Source organism: Trametes versicolor, assembly GCF_000271585.1.
Source record: "Trametes versicolor FP-101664 SS1 unplaced genomic scaffold TRAVEscaffold_2, whole genome shotgun sequence".
NCBI lineage: Eukaryota > Fungi > Basidiomycota > Agaricomycetes > Polyporales > Polyporaceae > Trametes > Trametes versicolor.
This window is the reverse complement of record NW_007360322.1, coordinates 1,556,447-1,578,675: the sequence shown is the minus strand read 5'-3', so window position 1 is coordinate 1,578,675 and position 22,229 is coordinate 1,556,447. Positions and strand designations below refer to the sequence as shown.

General features: G+C 55.9%; 7 protein-coding genes across 7 annotated transcripts; 4 read left to right on the top strand and 3 right to left on the bottom strand.

Moving 5' to 3' along the window:
* Window positions 1-134: 134 nt before the first annotated feature.
* TRAVEDRAFT_26420 (TGF beta-inducible nuclear protein 1) lies at window positions 135-1,349 on the bottom strand. The gene is given in 6 exon segments (XM_008035356.1): window positions 135-270; window positions 325-543; window positions 602-1,086; window positions 1,139-1,203; window positions 1,306-1,308; window positions 1,321-1,349. 6 exon segments carry the CDS (start codon window positions 1,321-1,323, stop codon window positions 263-265), a joined length of 783 nt encoding a protein of 260 aa, XP_008033547.1. The 5' UTR covers window positions 1,324-1,349; the 3' UTR covers window positions 135-262.
* A 189-nt stretch (window positions 1,350-1,538) lies between these two features.
* Window positions 1,539-2,525, top strand: TRAVEDRAFT_141435 (Yip1-domain-containing protein; the record flags this gene model as incomplete). Its single annotated transcript, XM_008036106.1, has 4 exons — window positions 1,539-1,836; window positions 1,878-2,023; window positions 2,081-2,262; window positions 2,315-2,525. The coding sequence occupies 4 exons, from the start codon at window positions 1,539-1,541 to the stop codon at window positions 2,505-2,507; spliced, it is 819 nt and encodes a 272-aa protein (XP_008034297.1). The 3' UTR covers window positions 2,508-2,525.
* Window positions 2,526-3,022: 497 nt separating this feature from the next.
* On the top strand, window positions 3,023-3,850 carry TRAVEDRAFT_43209 (uncharacterized protein; the record flags this gene model as incomplete). Its single annotated transcript, XM_008035605.1, has 5 exons — window positions 3,023-3,247; window positions 3,305-3,447; window positions 3,518-3,656; window positions 3,718-3,772; window positions 3,837-3,850. The coding sequence occupies 5 exons, from the start codon at window positions 3,023-3,025 to the stop codon at window positions 3,848-3,850; spliced, it is 576 nt and encodes a 191-aa protein (XP_008033796.1).
* A 1,036-nt stretch (window positions 3,851-4,886) lies between these two features.
* TRAVEDRAFT_160879 (uncharacterized protein) lies at window positions 4,887-16,441 on the bottom strand. The gene is made up of 22 exons (XM_008036104.1): window positions 16,065-16,441; window positions 15,835-16,011; window positions 15,574-15,774; window positions 15,290-15,525; window positions 14,653-15,233; window positions 14,444-14,603; window positions 14,174-14,395; window positions 13,847-14,120; window positions 13,522-13,793; window positions 13,297-13,470; window positions 13,054-13,243; window positions 12,891-13,001; window positions 12,624-12,836; window positions 12,190-12,573; window positions 11,970-12,141; window positions 11,792-11,913; window positions 11,619-11,740; window positions 11,339-11,563; window positions 8,612-11,284; window positions 8,216-8,556; window positions 6,547-8,154; window positions 4,887-6,494 (listed from the first exon to the last, which is right to left on the bottom strand). The coding sequence occupies exons 1-22, from the start codon at window positions 16,219-16,221 to the stop codon at window positions 5,021-5,023; spliced, it is 10,089 nt and encodes a 3,362-aa protein (XP_008034295.1). The 5' UTR covers window positions 16,222-16,441; the 3' UTR covers window positions 4,887-5,020.
* Window positions 16,442-16,641: 200 nt separating this feature from the next.
* TRAVEDRAFT_84436 (uncharacterized protein) lies at window positions 16,642-16,818 on the top strand (the record flags this gene model as incomplete). The annotated part of the gene is made up of 1 exon (XM_008036103.1): window positions 16,642-16,818. A coding segment is annotated over one exon (177 nt), but the record flags the coding sequence as incomplete, so codon positions are not given.
* Window positions 16,819-16,876: 58 nt separating this feature from the next.
* Window positions 16,877-17,922, bottom strand: TRAVEDRAFT_56132 (uncharacterized protein; the record flags this gene model as incomplete). Its single annotated transcript, XM_008035782.1, has 3 exons — window positions 16,877-17,525; window positions 17,587-17,827; window positions 17,881-17,922. The coding sequence occupies 3 exons, from the start codon at window positions 17,920-17,922 to the stop codon at window positions 16,978-16,980; spliced, it is 831 nt and encodes a 276-aa protein (XP_008033973.1). The 3' UTR covers window positions 16,877-16,977.
* A 548-nt stretch (window positions 17,923-18,470) lies between these two features.
* Window positions 18,471-22,069, top strand: TRAVEDRAFT_69101 (uncharacterized protein; the record flags this gene model as incomplete). The annotated part of the gene is made up of 8 exons (XM_008036102.1): window positions 18,471-18,795; window positions 18,847-19,672; window positions 19,734-20,401; window positions 20,458-20,553; window positions 20,606-20,867; window positions 20,921-21,077; window positions 21,134-21,653; window positions 21,706-22,069. The coding sequence occupies 8 exons, from the start codon at window positions 18,471-18,473 to the stop codon at window positions 21,861-21,863; spliced, it is 3,012 nt and encodes a 1,003-aa protein (XP_008034293.1). The 3' UTR covers window positions 21,864-22,069.
* Between the last annotated feature and the right edge of the window lie 160 nt (window positions 22,070-22,229).

Sequence of the window (22,229 nt, the reverse complement as noted above, 5' to 3'; positions counted from 1 at the left end):
TGCAATACGGCGAAGTGGTTGTGGACGAGAGCCACAGCGAGCTTTGGCGCGCCGGGCATATAGGCGGCGCTTGTTTTGGAAGTGTTCAAGCGCCGGGCTGAACAGAACTGGACAATATTGAATCGTTCCGGAGTGTCCACCACAAGACATGATATTACAGATGCTACATACTGGCATAGAAAGCGACAGGAATGACATGAGAAGGAGGTGCTATGCTAAGATGGGCATGAAACCGTAGATGAGAGGACGTGCGTGAGGGGCATTAGACGACTGAGGGTAGGAGTTAGCATCGGCAGAAGACGACGATGAAAGAAAGGGGCGTACGGAGTACCGCGTTGATGCAACCGTCATTTTCAGGGTTGTTCGTGATTTGTGCGTACTTCCCGAATACAACCTTGCCACCAGCGGTGACCATGCCCAACTCCGAAACGTTCACTTCGATGACCGTTCCCTTTGTGAGGACGCCCAACTGTGTGTACATCGGTGATTGAGGGTTCTTCTTCACGCCGAGTATTTGCAGCTGGAATGTCGCTTTCAAGTCGGCTGCAACAGAACGACGGTTAGCTCCTCGACTACACCTTATAGCACAGATGTAACGCACGGTGGGTAACATTCGCCTTCTTGTAGCGGAGAGCCATGGGACGAATGAAACGTTCCATCTTCACCGGCTTACGAGTGAAGCCCTCCCCGACGAACGTCGCCTTCGTGACCATCCGCTTCCACGCCTTCTTCTTGCTCTTGCCCGTCCGCATGACCTTGAACATCTCGTCCTCCGCAATACCCCGGACCTTCGGAAGAGGAACAGCATACTTGGCAGCCTTGTCCTTGCGCTTCTCCTTGATCGCGGTGGACAACGCCTTAGCGTCTTTCTGGCCCTCGCGGTCGAGCAGGTACGTCGGGAGCGCGCCCTCGGGTGCAGATGAGGAGTCCTTCTGCTTCACATTGCGCTCGTCGTGTGCCTTTAGGGTCTTCTTCATCTGCACCTTCTCGGCATGACGCTTAGCGTGGAGGATCTTCGCCTTCAAACCGAAGGCCTTTTGCGCAACCGCGGATGAGCGATGGGCCTCACGAGCCTCGCGCTTGCGCCTAGTAGCACACCATTAGGACATGGTGAGGGTGAGACAGTATAGCTACGCACTTTTTCTCGAAGTAATCCAACCGCCGACCATGACGCTTAATGTGCTCCTCGATGTACTCGTTCTGCAAGAAAACGATTGGAAAACGTCGCCTGTATCACTTTAGGGGTCCACCGTACCTGAGGCTGTTGGGAAAAGTTGGATTAGATTCCCATTACGTGGAACAACCAGGCTTGCAACATACCATCGCGGATCGGGAGAAATGAAAGGAGGTGAGGAGGTGGAGGTGGAAAGTAAATTCGGAGTGGGCGTCTATCGAACAGCAGCCTAAAGTGCGCACGTGACGTCAGTAGGCGCTTTCCGTCCACGTCTCTCGCTCTCGCGCGCAGCCTCCGCCCAGCTTGACACGCGCCCTACCACCTCTTCTCTCCGCTCTCATATTCCCCCCTCACACTCGGCAGAATGTGGCAAGACAACAACGCCGCGTATGGCGCGTCGTCTTCGCAGAACCCGTACTACCCCCAGCAGGCGGTCGCCCCGCAACCAGGCGTGCCTCTCCAGTTCTACGCGCCCAGCCCTGTCGGCAGCACCTTCTATAGCGGCTCGCGCTCGAGTCTTGAGGGCCACGTCGGTGCGCAGGGGAGCATACAGCAAGGAGGCGCAGGGTATGGAGGAAACATTCAGCCAGCAGGCGGATGGTGGACGGCATTCGGAACGGGAGGGTTTGAAGGGGAACCGCCACTACTTGAAGGCATGCATCGTGTTTTGTTATATGGGGAAGTACTGACCGCGGCTCTGTAGAACTGGGTATTAACTTCTCGCATATACGCGCAAAGTCTCTTGCCGTCTTGAATCCCCTACAACGAGTGGACGAACACATCATGGATGATGCGGACCTCGCCGGCCCGCTTCTCTTTGTCTTTTGCTTCGGAACCTTCCTACTCTTCGTATGTGACGTACCTAATCTCTCTCGACGTTTACACTTACCGGCTGCATTGGTTTAGTCCGGAAAGCCACAATTTGGATACATCTACGGAGTCGGCGTGCTCGGCTCGCTCTCCATCTATACCCTCCTCAACCTCATGTCAGAAAAGGGCATCGACGCATACCGCGTGGTCTCCGTGCTCGGGTACTGTCTACTACCCATGGTCGCAGTGGGCGCAATCAGTGTTGGCGTTACTCTCGAGTTCGTCTCATTCTCCTCTTCCTCGCGCTGTGCCACGCTAACTCTGTAACAGTGGCATGGTGGGATACCTACTATCGACGCTTTCCATTCTCTGGTGCACATACGCAGCATCCGGCATTTTCGTCGCGGTGCTGCGTATGTCGGACCAGAGGCTATTGCTCGCGTATCCCATTGGACTTCTGTACGGCTGTTTCGCCCTGCTCAGTGTATTCAACGCGGGCGTGGGAGGCGGCTCTGCTAAGTAATCTATCATTGGTGGCCATTTCCTCTGTATCTCTTACGGTCCGGAGCGAAGACATGGAGCACAGGAACTTTCCGCACCGTAAGTAGCGAGGTGATCGCCACTGGCACAGCATTGCGAAATGGGTGAAGCTGCTTATGCCGAGTTCTCCTGAAGCTTGGAAGTCTTTGACATATCCAGCGTTCAATGCATCGTACAGACTACTGGTGCGCTTCCTTTCCTCTTCCTACTGCATCGTGTTTTCTCAATTCCGCCATCAAGTGACAAGGCTAGACCTTCCGCTGCAGACTTCCGCGCCCTAAGTTTAATTGACAGTCCTTGGAAAACAATGACGCCCATGCATTGCCCCGCTCATGTGCCCATCCAACGCCCTAGGGTGGTATGAGGATGTATGCCTGCGCGTTAACGTATGCGCATACGTCTACCCTGGGATAGGGCTCTCCGATACCGTGTTTGCCCCCACCTGCTCGTACCAGTCGTCTTCGGCCCTCTGTTCAAATCGTCGCAACCTAGCTCATCATGCCCCTCCGTCTCGCACCAATCCGCCAAGCGTCGAAGAAGCTCGCCACAAAGCTCAAGCCCATTTGGCTGGGCAAGGGGATGCGCTCCATCGGTCGAGGTGTCTCTCGTATTCCGCTCAAACCCGTTGCCGCCGCTGTTCAGGCCACCGGGGACGTTGGATCCGCTGTACCCTTCCTACAGGGAATATCATCTGTTGTCGCGACCATTCTGCAACGCGCCGAGGTGAGTACCCGCGATGCTTGACTCCGTACGAATACGGCTCAAGGGAACCGATACTAGACGGTGAAGCAGAACCGCAAGGAGTGCAAGGAGCTGGCTAACTTGGCCATGAGCGTCGAGTCTGCTGTGAGAGGGGTCATCGAGGATGTGCCTGAGGATGAGCTGGACGAGAAGATGAAGAAACATATCGCCGAACTCGAGAAGTGCACCTGGTTCACTGCGTGGTTGTTCACTGCGCTAATCACCGTACTTGGACATTGTGGAACGTTGTAGGGACATGAACGGGATCGTTGAGACCATGACGCGCCTGAAGAGCAAACCGGTCTGGCGCCGGTTCTTGCGCAAGGACAAGCATAGCGACGCTCTGGTAGAACACAGACAACGCTTGAAGCACGGGCTGAACATGTTCGTGGTGCGTTCCGTATTGCTGATCATGATCGTTGATATTTGCTGATCCGTAATAATTCACTCAGGTAAAGGAGGTCATCGCGGGCAGGCACGCGCAATGGCAGGCGTCTAAGACGCCCCGTACCTTATATACAGAGATAGGGCGCTTACTCTCACTGCCTTTTTTTTTAGCGCCGTGAGGTAGACAAGAGCATGTAGATCAGCTCCCACCACCCTCTCTCTCATTTGGCTTTGTTTGTAGTGGCTGTGTTAATGTAGACCCCCGTTTCTCCTGCGCCTCCGCTTGGCCTCCGCTGGCCTCCGCCTCAGCCTCTGCAACTCACCTGCTCCAACTCTGCCAATGTGCCCCCCCCCCCCAAGCACCCCCCGGCAAAGGAGTACAGGCCTAATACGCCACCAGAAAGCAGTAGTATGTGGTGCGGATGCGGGTCATCCTTCCGCGCTGCAGCCCGCGCCGCGATGTGGTCCTCCTGGCAATAAGCTTTGCTCCGAGCATTTGCGAACACTGTGATGGTGCCTCCGCGAAGCTCTCGCAAATTCATATATTTCTGGCTCAAAATCTGCGCGTGGGTATCAATCAAATGTATGCATTGTACGAAATGCTCGCGCAGAGGGATCGCGGAAGGGCAGTTGAGTGCGCGCCCTGGCACGTCCCGAATGCGCCTTCGGCACGCGCAACCATCCCACCCAGCTGGGCTCGCGAGGATAGCGGCGTCGGACCCGTATATATCGTTAGTGTGATTGTCCTCCCCTCCTCGACAAGATCACGCATCGTCTGCCTATGGGAGACAAGTATATATCTATGTAGACTTCAGTGATTGGATCCGAGGGCGAAAGTACCAGTAGCTACCATTTGTACTAGGCGATACGCGGCTTCCGCAAACACACAGTCGCATGCATTGAAATATAGGAGACATCGATTAGTGAGTGCTGTGTATGTATACCTGATAGGCTAAGCCCGAGGACAATGGTATGGTCGTTGAAAGGAGTGTCTGTGTACACTGCGAAATGCAGAGCATATCTGAGATATATTAAATGGTAAGAACGAAGGAAGAAAACCAGGCCGGGTAGTAATCCGAGAGTTAGCTTGCCGGCTTCCGACCTGGGGCAGTGGCCTTGTACCATGGTAACGCTGGGGACGAGGGCAGCCGTATGCGAGCAATACAAAAAGTGCGAACACGAGAATCCACTATTACAGCTATAATATAAATCTAGATACAGGTCTAAACCATGTCGAATGCAGTAGTGGGTATGTATACGAGACCTTGAACATTAAGCCGCCAGTCCTCTGATAGATGTAGTGACAATGGTACAATGTAGCTAAGACGAGGATGATATGCCAGTGTGGTATGGTACACGCGCTTCTTTCTACACATCTCTGCCCCGCAGCGGAGGTTCATCGGCCCCGCGCGTGAGCTGCTTGCTGTACAGCTTCAGAAGCGCCTTCATCATCTCCTCCGTCGGCATGGTCGCGTACTCGTGAACGTATTGCGGCAGCGAGTCCTCCAGGTTGAACCCAGCCTTCTTCATGAAGAAGGGGTGCATCACGTCCGGCGTCGCCTCGCCCAGCTGTCTCATCGTCAACCGCTCGATCTTCCGGTCGTGAGGCTCATATGTAAGGCCCTTCGTCGTCTTTGGTGGCACGGAAGAGGATGCGGCGGTGGGGCCAGAGCCAGAGGAGCTAGGGGAGGTCGGATCTGCGGCACTGGCAGAGGAGATAGGTGAGACGATCTTTGACGGCCCTGCGGACGCGGTGGATATCTTGAGAGGTGCGAGCGGGGAGGAGATGGTGATGTCGTCCATAGAATGCGCAGCCAGCGGAACTGTCCTGGTAGAAATTGATCCCCGAGTGCGTCCGCGCGTGCGGAGAGGGCTGACAGCCTCAGAATTGCCAGCATCGTCGAGCAGTGATGCGCCCGCGCCAGCGGGCTCGTGCGCCTTCTTGCGATGAGACAGCACCGCTTGCGCTCCTCCGGCAGCCCCTACAGCGACGCGTGCTTCAGCTGACGCCTGAACCTGTTCCATCTCCCGCGCAAACGTCTTCCGGAGGACCGTGAGCCACGAGTAGAGCGCCATGTTAAGCGAGATATAGATATCGTCCGCGTCCGCGAGTCCGGCCTTCTCGAAGCTGCTCTTGAAGTCGTACGAGAGCACGCGCTGCGCCCCGTCCTGTCTCTCCATACTCTGCATGTGCATACTCATCGACGGCAGACCGAAGATCGTTGCCTCAGGAGACCCCGTCACCACGGTCTTGAGCCATTCAGGACTATCGAGTTGGCGGTCTTTTGGAACGAGCGCATGGCGTAGCTGGCTGATCTTCGAGATAGTGATGGTGGAGAAGTGTAGGCGGAGGTCGCGCCTCGAAGGCTCGATGTCCCCGTGGATGACGCGCTGGAGGCGGGCATGGATCTTCGCGCCAACGAACTGCGCCAACTCGGCGTCCCGCATGGAACGCGGGAAGACGATGAGCTGCAACCGCTCGAGCTGAAGGCTCATACGCTGAGCAACGACGTAGGAAATTCCGGTCTCGGTCTCCTTCAACCGCGAACGCGCAGACCTGAACATGGCATTTGCGACGGCCGAAAGAGGGTTGTCTGGTTTGGGGGCATTTGCGACGCGGAATGCCTGCGACTCGCGACTAGCGCCATCCCGCTGTGCGTCAAGGTTCATGCGGAATTTGTTGACGTAGGAGACCAGCTTGGGGACGGTGCCGACTGTCATGATTGCAAGCACATCACTGCCGGAGACCACGAAATCCAGATGAACACGCCTGTCTTCCGCAGGAACGTCCGAGGAGATCTGGGACCAGTCGTCGTAGATATAGACCGTGATCGGCTCCGCTCTGCGATGGGTCATGAGTGCGAAGACATAATGTTTGCATGAATGGTACATACCGATACCGGATGAGCTCATGGTACTCCGAGTCTAGCTTCACGACGAACACGCCTGTTTTCATCGTAAGATCCAACATGCGACCTCCTGCTTCCTTGGCATATTCGCTACTGTTGCGGCGCACAGTCTGGAACTGGAAGTTGGGAAGGTCGACGTGTCCAGAAAGGTTACCGGAGGCGAGTACGGTGAGTTGTTCGATGGAAAGAGATAGCTCGGATAGAACTTCGGTGATCTTCGTGCGGAAGAGGGCGTCATCCAGTGTGAGCCTGATGCTACTGATCGACTGCCCTAGGTCGACATCTAATTCCACCCGGCGGAGACGTACAAGGACCGCAGTCGTGAGCTCTTGCTTGATAGATGACGAAGACGGCTGGGGGGTCAGTAATGCGCTGGGAGGGTTTGATGGTCGATCGGTAGGTGTTGAGTTCCCGCCCGTAAACACAGGGATCCTGTCTAGCCAGACCGCCTTGAAACAGAGGACGTCCTGGAACCGGGAGAAGCGAATGCTGCCGGAAAACTCTGTGTCGAGGACGACAGATATAGAACTGCTGACACGGCTTTGCGTTGGTTGGACCTTCGCGAAAGCCATCGAGAAGTTGAGGTTGCGGGCGTTGACCTTAACGCAGTCTTCGCTAAGGAAGCCGTGCTTGAGAGCGATAGTCAGCCCTCCGACAGTTCCCGTGAACGACACGCGGCGGGCGCCAGGAGCGATGTTGATTATGAATCCGCCACTATCCCAGTACAAGCCACCAATGACGTTCGCATCGGGTCGACAAGTGAAGTGAAGCTTGGACTGATCGATGCGGAGGCTGAAACTGATCTTCATGCTTGTCACTGGATCGGCTTGTTGGGTACGAACCGGGAGCTCCTCTGTCAAGGCGACTGTGGGTAGCAACCCGTGAGGCCTCGGACCTGGAGACGCTTGCGCACTCTTCCAATTGCTCGACCGCATGTGATCCTCCACCTTGGTCATGATCTCGGTGAGGAACGGCAGAAGGGTAGGTCGGAGGGTGTTCTGACTGGAATGAATGGTGCTCTTGAAGACCAGAGTCGACGGTTCGGCGGTCCGACCCGAATCGCTGAGCTTATGAACGGCTGGAGTCGCACGGAACTCGCCCCAGACGGAGACTTCAGGTAGGTTGAATTCCTCTGCGCCGTTCATATCTTCTCCTCGACCATAGACAAGGGTGGAGAGAAGACCTCGACGGTGCTGCGAGCTCGATTCCTTGCTGTGCATGCGGACCTTCCCGCTGGCGAAGGTCAGCGATGCAAGGATGTTCGAGGTGGGTAAGGCGCTGTATTGAGCTTCCGTCTGAGCAGGTTCTAGATGGGGTTCTGTCTCTGTGCTCGGCGATGGTCGGGAAACAGCACCGCCAAGTCGTTCCACACGGTCTTTGCCTCTTCGGTAGACATCCAGAAGGGACGAGATGAAGTCGGGGATGGTGGAGTCAACGTCGAGAATGAAACCACTGACTTGCGCCCCTATGCACACCCTCCGAGACTCGGCCACGCGCTCCGAGTGGGCTTCGGCGGTCATCTCGGGATAGAGGAGGCGATTGCGGGTTTTATGACTCTCGCCCGTGAAGTCGGCTGGAACACCTTGTCTGAATCTGGAGTGTCCCTGGTCAGAGAACTGTCATGTATACCGCATCGTTTTGAAAGTAAACCCACCTGGAAACGAACTGGAAGGCGAAATTTGTCATCGATGCCTTGCCATTCTCGCCTGCCTGGCTGCTGAACTTCAAAGACTTGATCGAAAATAGGAACGCGCGAACAGCAGCGTCATCGTGGCTCCCGGAGCGGGGCATCTGGAGGTCCCGCGCGAGAGTGAGAGGAAAGGCAACACCGATGTTGGCGATAGCTAGAGAGATGGTGTACAGCTCAAGGAGTGACTTTTCGGAGGCTGTCTGCTCTCCGATCTTCACGTCGAGCGTCCTCATCAGGCTCCTGGTCTTCTCCTTGAACTCTTCGAGCTCGCTGGCGCGCTTCTCTTTGCGGATCAGAACCTCAGCCTAGACGCACGTCAATAAATCCACTCGGATGGTCAAACTCGACTATATTTCGTACCTGCAAGTGGTCAATGAAGTCACCAAGTTCCCCGATAGAGCTAGGTTGCATAACGGCATGAACCTTCGCGACCGAAACCTCCAGGTGAGGGACGGATGTATCGGGTTTCTTTTGCATGTGAGCCTCGAAGTCGACGCGAACGAAAGCGGATCGACGGTCTCTGTCTGCGCGATCGGAGAGGGATAGTCGCGACGCCAGAGAGAGTGAGAGATCAGACAGCTTGACATGCCACAGAGAGTGACTGTGGTTCCCGAGACCTCCGCTGATATCTTCACATTCCAAGAAGACGGTTGTGGTAAGTCCTTCGAGCCCGATACGGAGGCCCTTCATCTTGAACGAGCCGTTGAACTTCAAGGGCAATTTTCCGGGCTTGGAAGTCGCGCATTCCGCCTCGGGAGAGGGTTCTGGTCGTTTCTGACGAGACTGCTCGATGATATGGATGAGGTCGTTGAAGTCTTGGCTAGACTTCTGCTGGATAGAGAGAAGAGTATCCCAATCCGAGGGTCTGACCGTCACGTGGAAGAAGTCGACCAGTGCTAGCCCTTGGACGCTCGCGTTGTCGTGTCGACCGCGGAGCGTGATAGTGGGAAACTCGAGTCTGATGCTTGAGCTGGGGTCAGCATGTGTGTTGCTCCTCGTCTTCGAGATGCTGAAGACATGAGCACCCATCTGCAGTCCGAACAAGTGCGCCCCGCGCCGACGAGTGTCGTTCATCAGGAATCCCAACGTCTCATGAACTTCCCAAGAGAGCCAGGTACCATGCATGACTTGAAGAGTTGCTTGGACCGACGCGACCGTGGCCTGGACTTCGAAAGTCAGAAGTTTTGGGGAGTGTGACGGGTGTGAAGGAGGGGGGTGAGGCGAGGTGGGAGGTCCACGCATTTCAGAGAGTAGCGCACGAACTGTAGCGTCAAGCCCTGGAAGATAGTCAGACCGCCAGCCCTCGACGAACCGGTAAAGACGCAATGCGCTCCGTGGCACTTCCAAATGCAGCTTGCGGAGACCGAGGATAACGTGCACAGTGGTGTTGCGACCGACGTCTTGCTGCACCACGACATTTGTCCTACCGCCGGAGAATCTGAGCGAAGCGAGGACGTGTTCTTTCGTGGGAGCAGAACTGGTCACCGCGCAAGCTTCGATCATTACATTGTCGAACATAAGAGAGTGATTGGTAGAGATGTCCCAAAGGGGCTGTTCCTTGCTCGGAAACTTGGCCAGCAAAGACGACGCATAAGTGACGCCGGCGTTCTTGAAACGCACAATGAGCTTCTCTGTGGCCGCGGTGAATGTGAAGGATCGCATGGAAAGCGTGCAGTCGAGAGATAGGGTGGTCGACGGTTTGCGAGATGGGCTTACGGAACGCGAAGGGAGAGTGTTGTCGAAATGTGAAGTAGTTGGTGTACGGAGATCCTTGAGGACGCCTTGAAGGGGGATGCTGTGGTGCCGATACTCTCGCAGTACGATTTGCATGAACTCGACCGCTTGGGGGTGAACCGTGCAAGAGATATCGTCCAATGTTAGGAAAAGTAAGAGACGTATGAGCTTGCGTCTCTCCCTGTCTCGACTGGAGGAAAGGGGATAGCTCCTACTAGGAGCACCCGCGACGGCTTGGATGAGGTCGACAGGTTGCTTATTGAGACTGATCGTATTTGAGCCGGACGTGAAGCTGCTTTGTGCAGCTTCGTCAGGATGACGGAGCACCAAACGTATTCCAGCAAGAGTCACAGATATTGCGCTGTAGGGAGGCTCCAAACTATCTCTTCTTGCGGGAGGGGGAAGGGAAGGAGCGTGAAGCAGCTCTTGCAAGAGCGACTGTTGGGAGATAGTAGATGAGTCGTCGTCACCGCCAACCCCGAACCACTGGTTCTGGAGCGTGCCGAGGATATCCTCGATTGACGCTTCGTTGTCGCTCTGGAGATGCAGCGACTGAATTGCTAGCCGTTCGCGCTCGTCAAGGAACCTGAGGGAGTGCCGTAGATAGACCAAGAACTTGAAGGTGATGTCCTTCCGCAGCCTGTCAGGCAACCCGTGCTGCACGAGATACGAAGGCTGGATGGTCGATAGTGGGTCCACTACAGATCGTTCACGCGAGTATGCGAGGATGCCATGAACGATCTGTCGGTCGGTCGATGGTGTACGGCTCCGAATCTCCCGCTGAGCCGCTACGAATCCAGCCAGGCACCTAGCGAGAACGACAATGGTAGCGAAGACGAAATCCGGACCAGAATGGCCGATGTCGGTAGACAAGACCCCGAGAGAGACGGTCAGTTGCTCCCGCATGATCGAAACGAGAGTAGGGCCAATCGACAGCTGGCATTGAGCGCTGGGGTCCTGCTTGAACGACTGCCTCGAGGGGGACCGGGACAGCAGCAAGATAGAGAAGGACTTGAAAGCGGCCGCAACATCCCTTTCAGAGTGTCCATTGGATGTCGATCGCAAGCGAGCACGGAGGTGCGTCCCAGCCAGATGGACTTCCGCTACGGTTGCGAACGCGTCTCGAGGTGGAGAGGCTCCATGTTGGGAGGTCGCATTCACTAGTTGTAGAGAGCGGATCTCAATGGACGGTAGTTGTATATCAAGACATGTGATCGCTTCAACTGTGTTCGGCCGACCTTTGAAGGCCGTGATGTACTTCATAGTCAAGGCGTCCATGCGAAGTTCTGGGCCTAATTGCTGTAGATGGTTTACATGAGCACATGCACCAGAGATTGACAGGAAACCACAAACCCTTGCGCTGATGTCCCTCAAAAGCTGTGTCATCATTGGAAGGATGAGCGGGGTGACCCACACATTGATACCACGCTTGTTCGAATGAACGCGGTATACGTCCTTATCTGCGTTTCCGCTCTCCTCGCGTGCGAAGCCAGACCAGTCAGGACCCAATGTGGGTCCAGAGGATATCGCCGTGGCAAGCGCTGTTTGCGCCGAGCTACGATACCATTGAGAAACATCCTGTAGGAGCTATTCAGTGCTGGCAGTCATGATGTGCAATAACTTTTGAACGTACCCGGGTCAGGGTGAATGGCGAAGAGGACCAAGAAGAGGGACGAGACAATAGACGACTCTCATAATGCCTGCAGTACGGGCTGTACTGATTGGCTGAGGGCCACCCTGAGTGCGTGGGATCATCTGCCAGGGATTCAATGACTACATGAGACGTATATAGATACTTGAGCTTACCTTCCACAGGATCTTCGTAGTCGGTCGACCAGTCTGAGACGTCGTCGTCGTCGGATTCGTCACCGCTGCCGGTGTCGTCATCACTCAAGGTGCTCGCCAGGATCTTTGTGGGCCGGAGGTCCCTACGAGAAAGAAGGAACCTTAGCTATAGCGCTTTTCTTTTGAAATATACACTTACGCCAATCGAGCATCCCGTGCAGATTCGGGTAGCGGATCGATATCCGACTCCGATACGTCTTCGCGCAGTGCAACCATAGGGGCTCCCAGACGATCTTGCATCGTCCCAATAGGCGACATCCTTGGTATCCGAATTTGGGGCAAGTAGAAGTCAGTGTCCATAGCCCCTCGCCCTACAAATTCTGGTCAGTCGCGACAAACGCAAACGATACAGGTCATACCTGGCCGCAATTTCGAGGAATCCGCAGGGTCTCCCTCGGCTGCATACAGGATCTTTGCGCGTCCCGTCAGCCGATCCTGCTCCGCGATGAAGTCCGCCTGCTTTCGTGCAGAATCCCGCCAACCAGGAGGAGCAGAGTATATGTCGAGGTCGACACTGAGACAAGCGTTGGCAGCTTCCACCCAGCGGGCACGGTCTTGCTTGGATGCAAGGAGGAGGCGAGCTGTCCCTTCGGGGAGCCGCAAGCTGGTCACCTTCCGAAACTCCTTGCCGGCAAGGTCATTCATGTCCAGTCTCAATCCCGCAGGGAGCGCCAATTCCGCCGCTGCACCATTCGCGAGCCATACGACGTTGACAGATTCGACTTGGATCTTGAGGAAAGTGACTGGGAAGAACGTTAATACCAGTCCGTCTCGTGCTAAAGAAAAATCCTACCATCGGGTTCCGAAGGTATCGAGTATTCCTTTGCCGGCGCGTTCAAGGGATCGGAAAAGTTGAGCCCGAACGCGGAGCCTGCGCTTGACAGTAAGGCTACCTCGTAGGGCTTAACAGATGCCTTCACATCGCCGACATGGATCTCCCATATGCACACATACGTCGATGTCGCCGGTCGCGGTCCGAACAGGCGATTGGCGATGATATCGAGACCTACGAGGAATGAGTCGAACGCCCAATACCATATGTACGAACATAACAACTCACCATCGATGACAAACTGCTCACGCCCATGGTTGGTACGGGAAGACATTATCGACTCGTTGTAGCAGTGTTCGCTGATCCGACCAGAAATCGTGTCGACGTTGGCAGTCATCTCTAATCCCAAGTTTAGCGGCTTCTCCTAATTGGCACCAATAGATACACTCACCCATATAGTAGTCATTCGCTCTGAGGTGCACTTGCAACGTCGGCAAGGAGAGCATCAAACATGGGCCGAGGTCTTCCGGCACAGTCTGCTCAGTCCCGCTGTAGTACTTCTCATATCCCGGGTACCCCACAGGTAGGACCATGAGACCATTTTTCAAATCGAGCCCGAGAACAACCTGCATCGCGTTGGACTGTCGACATGGGATATGAGAACGTGTCAAAACCAGAGAGCCGATAGATTTACCTGCCCCTCCCTGTACTGCAAATGGATAGGGTCGCCGAGTGTCTGGCCGCTCTCTCGCTTCTTCAGATACTCTGTCAGTGTCGAGAAGTGAGTGAATGACCCAAAGTAGTTGTCCCGCAAGATCATAAGGTAGCGAATTGTCCATCCGAACGTCTTGTACACGGGGTCGCGCACCTATCGAAGGTATGAGAGGGTGGCACGCGTACGAACGAAGAATTGACGTACTGAGAAGTCTAGCTTCAGCTGGTCGACATTACTCTGGTTGACGTCGGCGAAGTAGAGATATGAGCCCTTCATGTTCAGCATCCCGATGCGCCCGACCTGGTTCCGGTCGGGGGTAGGCGCCAGACTTGAGATATTCCAGCGGGGCAGCGCTAGGTCGACGTTCACATCCGGGGCCTCGATCCAAAACGACACTGCCGTAGCCTCTGGCCGGTACTTGTTGAACGGCATATGAATTCCGCTCGAGAGGTGCGTGCCCCGCAACGTTAGTAACGCTGATTATGCGCAGTCAACACAGTAGCCCTACGCAGTAATGCATGCACCGCACCGTTCTCCTCCTTGATGGATGGCTTGTCGATGATATTGTGATCGTTCACGTATAGGTTGATGTTGTAATTGTGCAAGTCCAAGTCAACCATGTATATCATCGGAGTGAAAGTGTTGTAGTCGCTGGGAGGGCCGGTGCTCCAATCCTTCCCTAGGTCCGCGAACATGTTGATATGATCGCGGAGAAGGTACAGGCATGGTTGTCGGAGGGAGATCGCGAACGACCACTGTCTGAGGCCATTCCACTTGAGAGGTGCAGGCATGTGGCTACGTACCTGTATGAGCGTTAACAAGAGTGCGACCATAATCTATCTCCGTCTTTACTCACTCGGCAGGTCTCCGCAGTGAGCAGGCGGATGTCGTTCAGACTCGACGTCACCGTGACAGTATCCAAATGGACCTCTAGCACCGACTGGAAACCCTTCGCCGTGGCCACCATCGGAACGATATAGCTGATCGTTGAACTGTCGCCAGCACGTACATGGATGGTCGCTGCCTCGCGCTTCCTTGGCCGCCCCTTGACATCTGCTTTCCCATCCCATTGCCAGTTCTGCACATATATGAGCGAAAGAAAATGATGAGACAGCGAACTGCGTACCTTCGAGGGCTCACGGAACGGGAGCTGGAGTGTAACACCGTCGCGCAGTTCAATGAACAGCTTCATGCCAGTCCACATACGCATATCGCCAGGCTTCAGCCGCGGTGTGAGCGGCGCGTCAGTAAACGTTGGTGGGAAGAAGGCATGCTGCAAAAGGACTCTGCACCAACGTCAAGTTCAGCGTGCAGTCGATTTGATGATGCACGTACCGTTGCCGGTCTGCCCATGGGCCATAGCGAATGAACCCACCCCGAACCATTAGGTCAATACCCCATTCCGGAGGCAAGTCTCCATTCCCGATGTCGAACGGGTCTGGGCTCTCATCCTGCGCCTCTTCTCCCCCAGCCTGGGCGGGCACGATGCCTACCACATCGGCGTAATACAATAACTCAAGCGTGTTCGCCTCTAGTATCTTGCGCTCAATCGCGTACTCAAGCGCCGTGAAATCCGCGCCCAGAGGGGTTGCCTCGTCCAAGCTCTTCTGCTGCTTCCGCCGGCCCCATGTCTGTGGATGCGTGACACCGCTGGGCATGAACGCAGACGTACGGGATGGTGGAGCGGGCAATGTTGTCCAGAGGCGAAGGTGCCCCCAGACACGTTGGAAAGCATCGTAGGAGAGATAGGACGAATGGCGAAGGGGGGTCGTGTCCGAGCGATTGACGTGCTCGTGCGTACGGCGACCGATCTCAGTCATGGGGAACGTGTAGGTTTCGTTCTCGACATAGGACACAGAAGGGGTGTGGAACTTGAAGTTGAACACCGACTTGTAATGGTCGTGCCGTGATCGAGACTGGCATATGCAATGTCAGCGTGTGTCATAGTTGAAAGTACTCGGGACAGATCTACATCAACTATACCGTATGTGCCTTCTCCCCGCTGGAACTCTGCGGCGAGCAAGTTGGGAGTGGACGCGTTTCCGATGGTGATCGCGCCCTTCAGCACCTCGAGACTGATAGGGAGCAAGTCCTTGGGGTCAAGGTTTGGCATCTGCTGTTGGAACCACCCGACGCCTCTCTTGACGAAGGTCGGAGTTCGCTTATAGATGGAGGATACAAGCGAGACGGGCGGACCTAGGATGGAGGCTGCAATGAATCAGTAAAGTGGCTGCACCGAGCTCCGAAGAGACTTACCATCTCGGAAGACCGACGTTCTGCTGAATATCTTCCTTACGGAAGCTGCTCCTTCGGGGACTGGCGTCGGAACGGGAGTGATAGGGATGTCCGGGTCCAGCTGCGACACGATATTGTCGAACGCTGCGGTGCGATTGTAGATAAACCATTCAAAGCCCTGGAGCGAGATATGGACGCGACACGCAAGCGGTTTACCCTTGCCTGTGGTTGTCTCGTACGTCAATACTCATAGGTAGAGTAAAGCATGCGGACAGTACGCACCCGGTGTATCCTCGCCGATGACACGAGCATGACTTAGGTCTTCCTCTTCGGCAGGGCGGCGAAGCCAATACCGCCATGAGATTTGGCCCTTGACAATTCGGACGGTCTGGTTGCTCGAGTGGTAGCGCAGGTCCTTGATGAGAATCCGACCAGTGAGAACGGAGAAGTGTATAGAGCCTACAGAGAGTAGTCAGTTACCTCACCGGAGGAGTCAAGGGAACATGAGATACCTAGCTTGACCCATACGCTGGACTCCTCTTGGTTCCAGAGCGCGAAGCGGGCGAGGAGGCTGAAAAGGAGCCCGAAGAAGCGATTCCAAAAGAAGAAATAGAACACCAGAGTAACGACAATCAGCACGCATACTACGAGCTCTATCACGTTCAGCATTTCGGAGAAGCGTCCAGCAGAGCCCCGTCTTGCGAGAAAGCGAAGTCCGGTAGAGGCTTCCGAAGTCGGTCGCGGTGAGCCCAAACTGAAAGTGTCGACAAACTAGGAGCTGACAATGAACGCACTTGCAAAGACTCCACCACGTGTGTCAGAGCTAGACAACCCCAGCACCCCTAAGACCTCACGACGTAGCGAGACAGAGGTATACAGACAGCCTAGCTTAGCACATGCGGGGAGCAGGAGAGGACCAAGTCATAGGCGCCCATACGCGCTACTCTGACGCGCTTGGGCGCTACCTTGACCTGCTTCTCCTCGTTCGCCTTCGTAGCCCGCACCACTCTCTACGTCTACGTCAACCGTCCCCTTCGAGGCTGTCACTCCAAAAGGCAGAGAGAAACAGGCGAGGAGGATACAATGCAGCCTTCGACAAACGCAGCCACAACTCCTTTGCGACGTCTCGCGCTTCACTCTACAACCACTTGTTCCGCAACTGCCTCCGCATACGGGAAGTGCATTCTCGCGACGTATACCGACGTCCATAAAGACACCTGCAAGGAGGAATTTGCAAAATTTGGTGCATGCTTGCGGGAAGCTGTAAGTTGGCCAATCGTCGCATTCGCTCCGCTCTCAGACCTATCCACAAGCACAGATGAAGCGGAAGTGGTGACCTCGCCCAGCCATCGCGCATACTGTACAATTATGTCCACCGGCCAACGCTAGCAACAAGATCGATACGGTAGTGCGGAGTCCACATGCTTACACCTCATCGTCCGACGCCAGACCTCCCGGTACTCTCCTAGACTCCACAGACTCTTGTCCTGTCCTATCCGAATCCCTCCCCCTCTGCCCCCTCGGGGCGCCGTCTTGGGCTGACTCAGGCCGCCGTGCAGCGGCGCGTTCGCGGCCCCGAGCTGTGGCACGCGCAAGCATCCGTATACCCTGGGACAGTTGAAACGGAGAGGTGTTGGGGAGTGGAAGGAGGTCTTCAGCAGTCCTGGTTGGCGGAGGTGGGGGCACGGGTGGCGGATGTCTCAGACGCTGCAAGAGTGTCCGTAGCCGGAGGTCCATGATGTACTCCGTCTCGCTCTCATGCGATATTGAGTTGGAGGATTTGGAGTCGCTGTCGCCCCGTGGGATGAAAGATATAGGCGTCGTGGGTATCGGTTCGGGTTGAAGGGGGTCCGGGGTATCGGGCGGCACGTCGCGCGCAAGTGACGTTTCGTACGCGATCGTAGTGAGGATAATCTGCAGGAGTATAATGACCAAGTCAAACAACAAGAGGAAGGTCCTCGAGGGAACGCTGTCTGTGTAAGAAGCACCGCTGTGAGCGGAATGGACGTACGGGAGACGCTAACAGTAACGTACCGAGTCCAACGAAATCGAGGATGAGCGACCGCCCCGCCGCTGGGCTCTTCGCGGCATGATTGTAGATGGAGGGGACGTTGGTGGACAGTATGCAGAAGATCCAGAATCGGAGTGAGCGTTGGGGGTCGATATCCCGCGGCCTCGAAAACTGGAACTGGACGAGCACACGACAGACGTACGCCCATATGCGTGGTGAGAGGAGGAAGGAGACGGTGTGCAGCTGATATAGCAGGGAATTAAGCTGCGAGACGATGAGGGTCTGTTGCCACATTCACTAGTTGCGGATGAACTCACAGAGTATATGATATGTGTCCTCTGGGCATGGCGCATAGGCATGACATGTATGGGTGTCGTCGTGGTCGAAGAAGCAGCACGCTCGGCGTCGTCGTGTGCGCTGCCTGCCAGTGGGGAGTAGTACGTTTCCGGGGAACGCTGCTGAGTCTACTTGCGTTTGACGCGGAACGCGCGAGGCAGAGTATAGCTGGGGTCCCCGGGGTCTCTGCGCGCCAGTCGCGTGACCCACGCGTAACTACGCGTAAGCGTCACGTTGCGTCACACCGCGGAATGAGCCCAAGTCGCGTTCGCCACTGCGCCCAACAACGACCACCTTGCCCTTCCTCCACCACTTGCTGCCCGTTTACACTGGTTGGAGCTGTGGACTGCATCCGCACCACTTGAGACGCGTCCAAAACTGCTTTGTTGTGCTTCTGGCCCGCTCAATCTTGCTATCTGGACACCCCGGCTTGTTTGTGGCTAGGTCAGCTCAACACGACTGTGACTTGACCACCATGAAAAGCTTGAAGCAAACGAGGCTCTCCTTCGCGCCTGTTTCAAAGAACGAAACGCCTACGCGTAGTAGCCAAGTCTCTACCGCAGCTACCCCGATGGCCTCGACCGAGTCTCCTGCGAAAACCCCCAGACCAAAGAAGGGTACGCTGGCTACCAACGGGCGCGGTCGCGGCAGAGCCTTGGATTGTGTCGAGATTCCGAAACCTCCCAGGCGGAGCTCCCGCCCCCAAACAGTGCTCAAGAGTTCTCCCAACCGCGCCTCCCCTAAGAAAGCCACAGCGAAGGCTTCAGGCTCTTCTCCGGCGCAGTCCAGAAAGCCTTCGCTCAAGCGCAAATTGTCCCCCGGTCCGGTACCCTATGCAAAAAGGCAGACGGAGGGTGTCCACTTGCCCGGTGAGCCAGAGTTTCCGAGTACTACCAGTGCGTACCACAATCCGATCCTCGTATCCGGAAATGGCTAATTCGTACTAGATTCACAGCAACCCGACTCTGTCAGGCCCTCTCCTCCGAAAAAGCTTCGACTGTCTTCCCCGGTGTCCGACTTGACACCACTGACCTCCAGCTCCGGTTACGAGGTAGACCCGGACGAACTGGTGCCCACTAGCCAGTCCGACGAGCAAGAGCTTACTCTTCCTCGGATCCCGGAGAGAGACCCCGCATTTGTGCAGGAAAGTGTGGCCAAATGGCGGCAGGATACAAATGCGAACCCACCAAGCCGAACGCAGTCACCCCCACCACTGGACCCCATCTGCACGTCTTTCGATGATGTGCCAATGGACGTAGATGCAACGCCTGTCGAAGTACCCTTGGAGACCTCGAGTATGCGCTCTATGCCTTACCCACAGACCCCGCGCTCCTCCAGCGATGGGTGCTCTCACCAGCAGCATCTGGACGACGCACTCGCTACAGTGACGCGTACAGCAGCGTACGTTAAACCTAGTTCACCAGCGGCGACTCCTAGTCGCGTTGCGCCCAATCCTATGGCCTCTCCTTCGGATGCGTTCAGTTCTCTGACTCCTCCACCCTCGAGCGACTCTATCTCCGGCCCAGAGCCGGAAGAGGAGCCTCAAGTCATTCAACCCCTCGATGTGAAGAGCAAGACCGATCAGCTCATTGCGGACATCAAGGCTCGTGCATACGCTGCGGCGCACTCCAGTCCTGAGCAATCGCCTCTGGCCCTTGACTCGCTTAGCGACTCCGATTCGGATTCGGATTCGGACAGTAGCGACATGCGCGGCGGGTTTGCTGCGATGCTCACGAAGGACACGAAGGGGAAAGGGAAGGCGAAAGCGAAAGCGTAAGTCCTGCTCTGTTTGCCACAACGAAAGAGCATATAGTGACACTTGGCACGTTTCCAGAGCAGCGACCCCGTCGAAGTCTGAGTCTGCCTCGGCGCCTCGATACAATCTTCGCCGCGTTTCGCCATCGAATGCCCCCAAACGCTACGCCACTCCACTGACGCAGCAACGGAAGCCTAGTAAGGCCAACCCCCTCGACGGTCTACTCCGCGAGAAGGCTCGCGAAGAGCGCACGGGCATGGGCATGGCGGCCATTCGTTCAGCGGAGGCGGCTTTCGCAAGGGTGAAAGAGGATGCCAAGAAGGGCCTGAAGGAGGAAATGGCCGATGAGGAAGGCTCGGACAGCGACGACGATTGGCGAGCGGGCATTGGGCTTCTAGGGACAGCTACTCGGGGCGCGAAGAAGGCGAAGGCCACGCGAGCGAAGTCGAAAGGTGAGGACGACGATGGCGACGAGAGCGAGGACGAGGCATCGGCTGGGGCAATCCTGGCATCTAAGAGTGGGAAAGCTGTTGGCAAGATTCTGGAGAGCGACAAGCTAGCTGAGAAGGCGCGCGCGTTGGCGATGCTCAACGCAGAACCTGTCGGTGTCCCGCTCTGGAACGTGTCCACCGCAACAGCAGACGTAGACGACAGCATGGACGCCGACTTCGTTATGCCCACGTTCCCTGTGGATGCCGGAGATAACGCGATGTTCCAATTGCTTGGACATGCTAGCCGTAGCAAGGGTAAGTGCTTCAATCCTAAGATCGTTGCCGCGCTAACGCGGCTTGTCTTGGTGTAGATGCTATGCAGGTCTCTGCACTGTTGGCATCTGGTTTCGTAACGTTACTTGCCCCCGAGCAATGCAAGTCTGTAGTTCCATGGCTATTTGAACTCGGTATGTATCTCCGGCTTCAGAAATCATGAGCGATGGACTGAGCGCATATCAGTTTTCTCGGACGTTCCTGCGACCCTCAGCAGCCTCGCATACACCCAGCTTATGCGGCTAGCGCCTCTGCTGGAGGCGCATCCATCTGGTCTGTGCCCTTCCTTGGTGCACTCCGCCCTCGTTCGCTTGGGCGCGTCTCGGTCGACTCTCGAAACGTACGGCTGGATCGTTCCCACAAGTCAGGCAGCCAAGTTTGCCTTCACAGACGAACAGCGTGGCGAGATGGTCTTTCGTTTCGTCTCCCTGTTGGGAGCATTCGCACAGTGAGTCAAGATTGGTTTTCGCCTTCCGCACTCATCCACTAACGCGCGTTTAGCGCACCTGTGGGCGAAGGGCTTCGCGACTACTTCCTCGCAGCGCTACTCGTCGGCATGGACCCTACAGCAACGGATGACCTGTTGATGGAAATCCACAAGACCTGCGACGCTATTGGCTGCGCCATAGATGCAGCCCAGGGTGACTCTTTCCATGTGGTGAGTCTGCTACAAGTCACCAAGCTTGATTACGACGATACTCATCTACCTTGCAGGAGGCTTCCCTGTGTACCATGATCGCCGGGTTCGGGAAGACCCTTTCTCCCCTCAATCAAGCTCGCCTTATATCTCTCTTGCCTTGCGTCTCGCCTTGCACCACCCGCTTGGCGCGCAACGTGGGCCGTTCCCTCCTCATGGAAGCTCCGGCCTCTCCGCGCGGCTACGAGAAGTTGCCAGACCTCTCGCCTGTGGTCCAATTACTCTCGCCTGCTGTTGGCTCTGGAGCATACTTCGATGTTGCCGGCAATGCGGACAAGGAGGGTTACCACGACGAGCTCACTTCTAGGGTGTCATTGCTCAGCCGGGTCTTGTCCGACATTCCCGAGTACACATCTCTGGAAGTGCAGGCTGCCAAGGAGCAGGCTGCGAAAGAGAAGGCTCACAAGGACGCGGGTGCCCCTCCGGCGGGTGAAGCGGAGCAGGGAGAACATCAGGATGGAGAGAAGGAGAAAGAAGAACAAGCGTCGATCATCGAGCAGGTCCGGACGCAACTAGAGATGTTGCACGGCAAGATTGGTCAGTCGACACCGTCTGTCTGTCGACGCCTTACTTACACCATTGATTTCAGTGGATACCCGTGCTGCGCACCTCGACCGTTCGCGCGCGAAGGCTGTCATACAGCGACTGAACCTGCGCGTACACTACCAGCGCACCGCCGCTCTGAAGTCCGGCCCCAGGTCCGGCAAGCCTCGCACCATCAATTCCTTTTTTTCTGCTCCCTCCTAAAGTATCTTGCTTCGGTCTACGCTACATCGTATATTGCCTCCTCACTTCGTTCCCGCCAAGTTCCGCCAGCTCTTGGCTAATCGATCGTAGAACGGTCGTGTCCCGTCCCCGCTGGGGTGGAGATTGTAGCCTACATGATATCATGTCCTTGATTCGACAGTTAATGTTCTAGTGTAGATGCACCCAGAATCTAGTGCCCGGTTCAGTACTCCCTGCCAATACAGTGCGCACGCCGTTGTGTTTTGCGTTTTCTTCATCCACCTCTCCGTTTCAAACTTGCAAATCAAGCTGAGACGCCTAAACGCCTTTACCGGACCGTTCGTCCGATGTGGCTAAAGCGGTGCGGTTCTGCGCGCTCCGAGCCGG

Excerpts from the sequence above, each read along its gene's own strand:
- TRAVEDRAFT_26420 (XM_008035356.1), bottom strand. Across the intron at positions 1,087-1,138 it reads TTGGATTACTTCGAGAAAAA|GCGCAAGCGCGAGGCTCGTG; the intron begins GTGCGTAGCTAT and ends GTGTGCTACTAG. Across the intron at positions 544-601 it reads GAAGGCGAATGTTACCCACC|CCGACTTGAAAGCGACATTC; the intron begins GTGCGTTACATC and ends GTTCTGTTGCAG.
- TRAVEDRAFT_160879 (XM_008036104.1), bottom strand. The coding sequence starts at position 16,221 with ATGCTGAACGTGATAGAGCTCGTAGTATGCGTGCTGATTGTCGTTACT. Across the intron at positions 16,012-16,064 it reads CAGCGTATGGGTCAAGCTAG|GCTCTATACACTTCTCCGTT; the intron begins GTATCTCATGTT and ends TACTCTCTGTAG. Across the intron at positions 12,142-12,189 it reads TTCCTCGAAATTGCGGCCAG|GGCGAGGGGCTATGGACACT; the intron begins GTATGACCTGTA and ends CAGAATTTGTAG.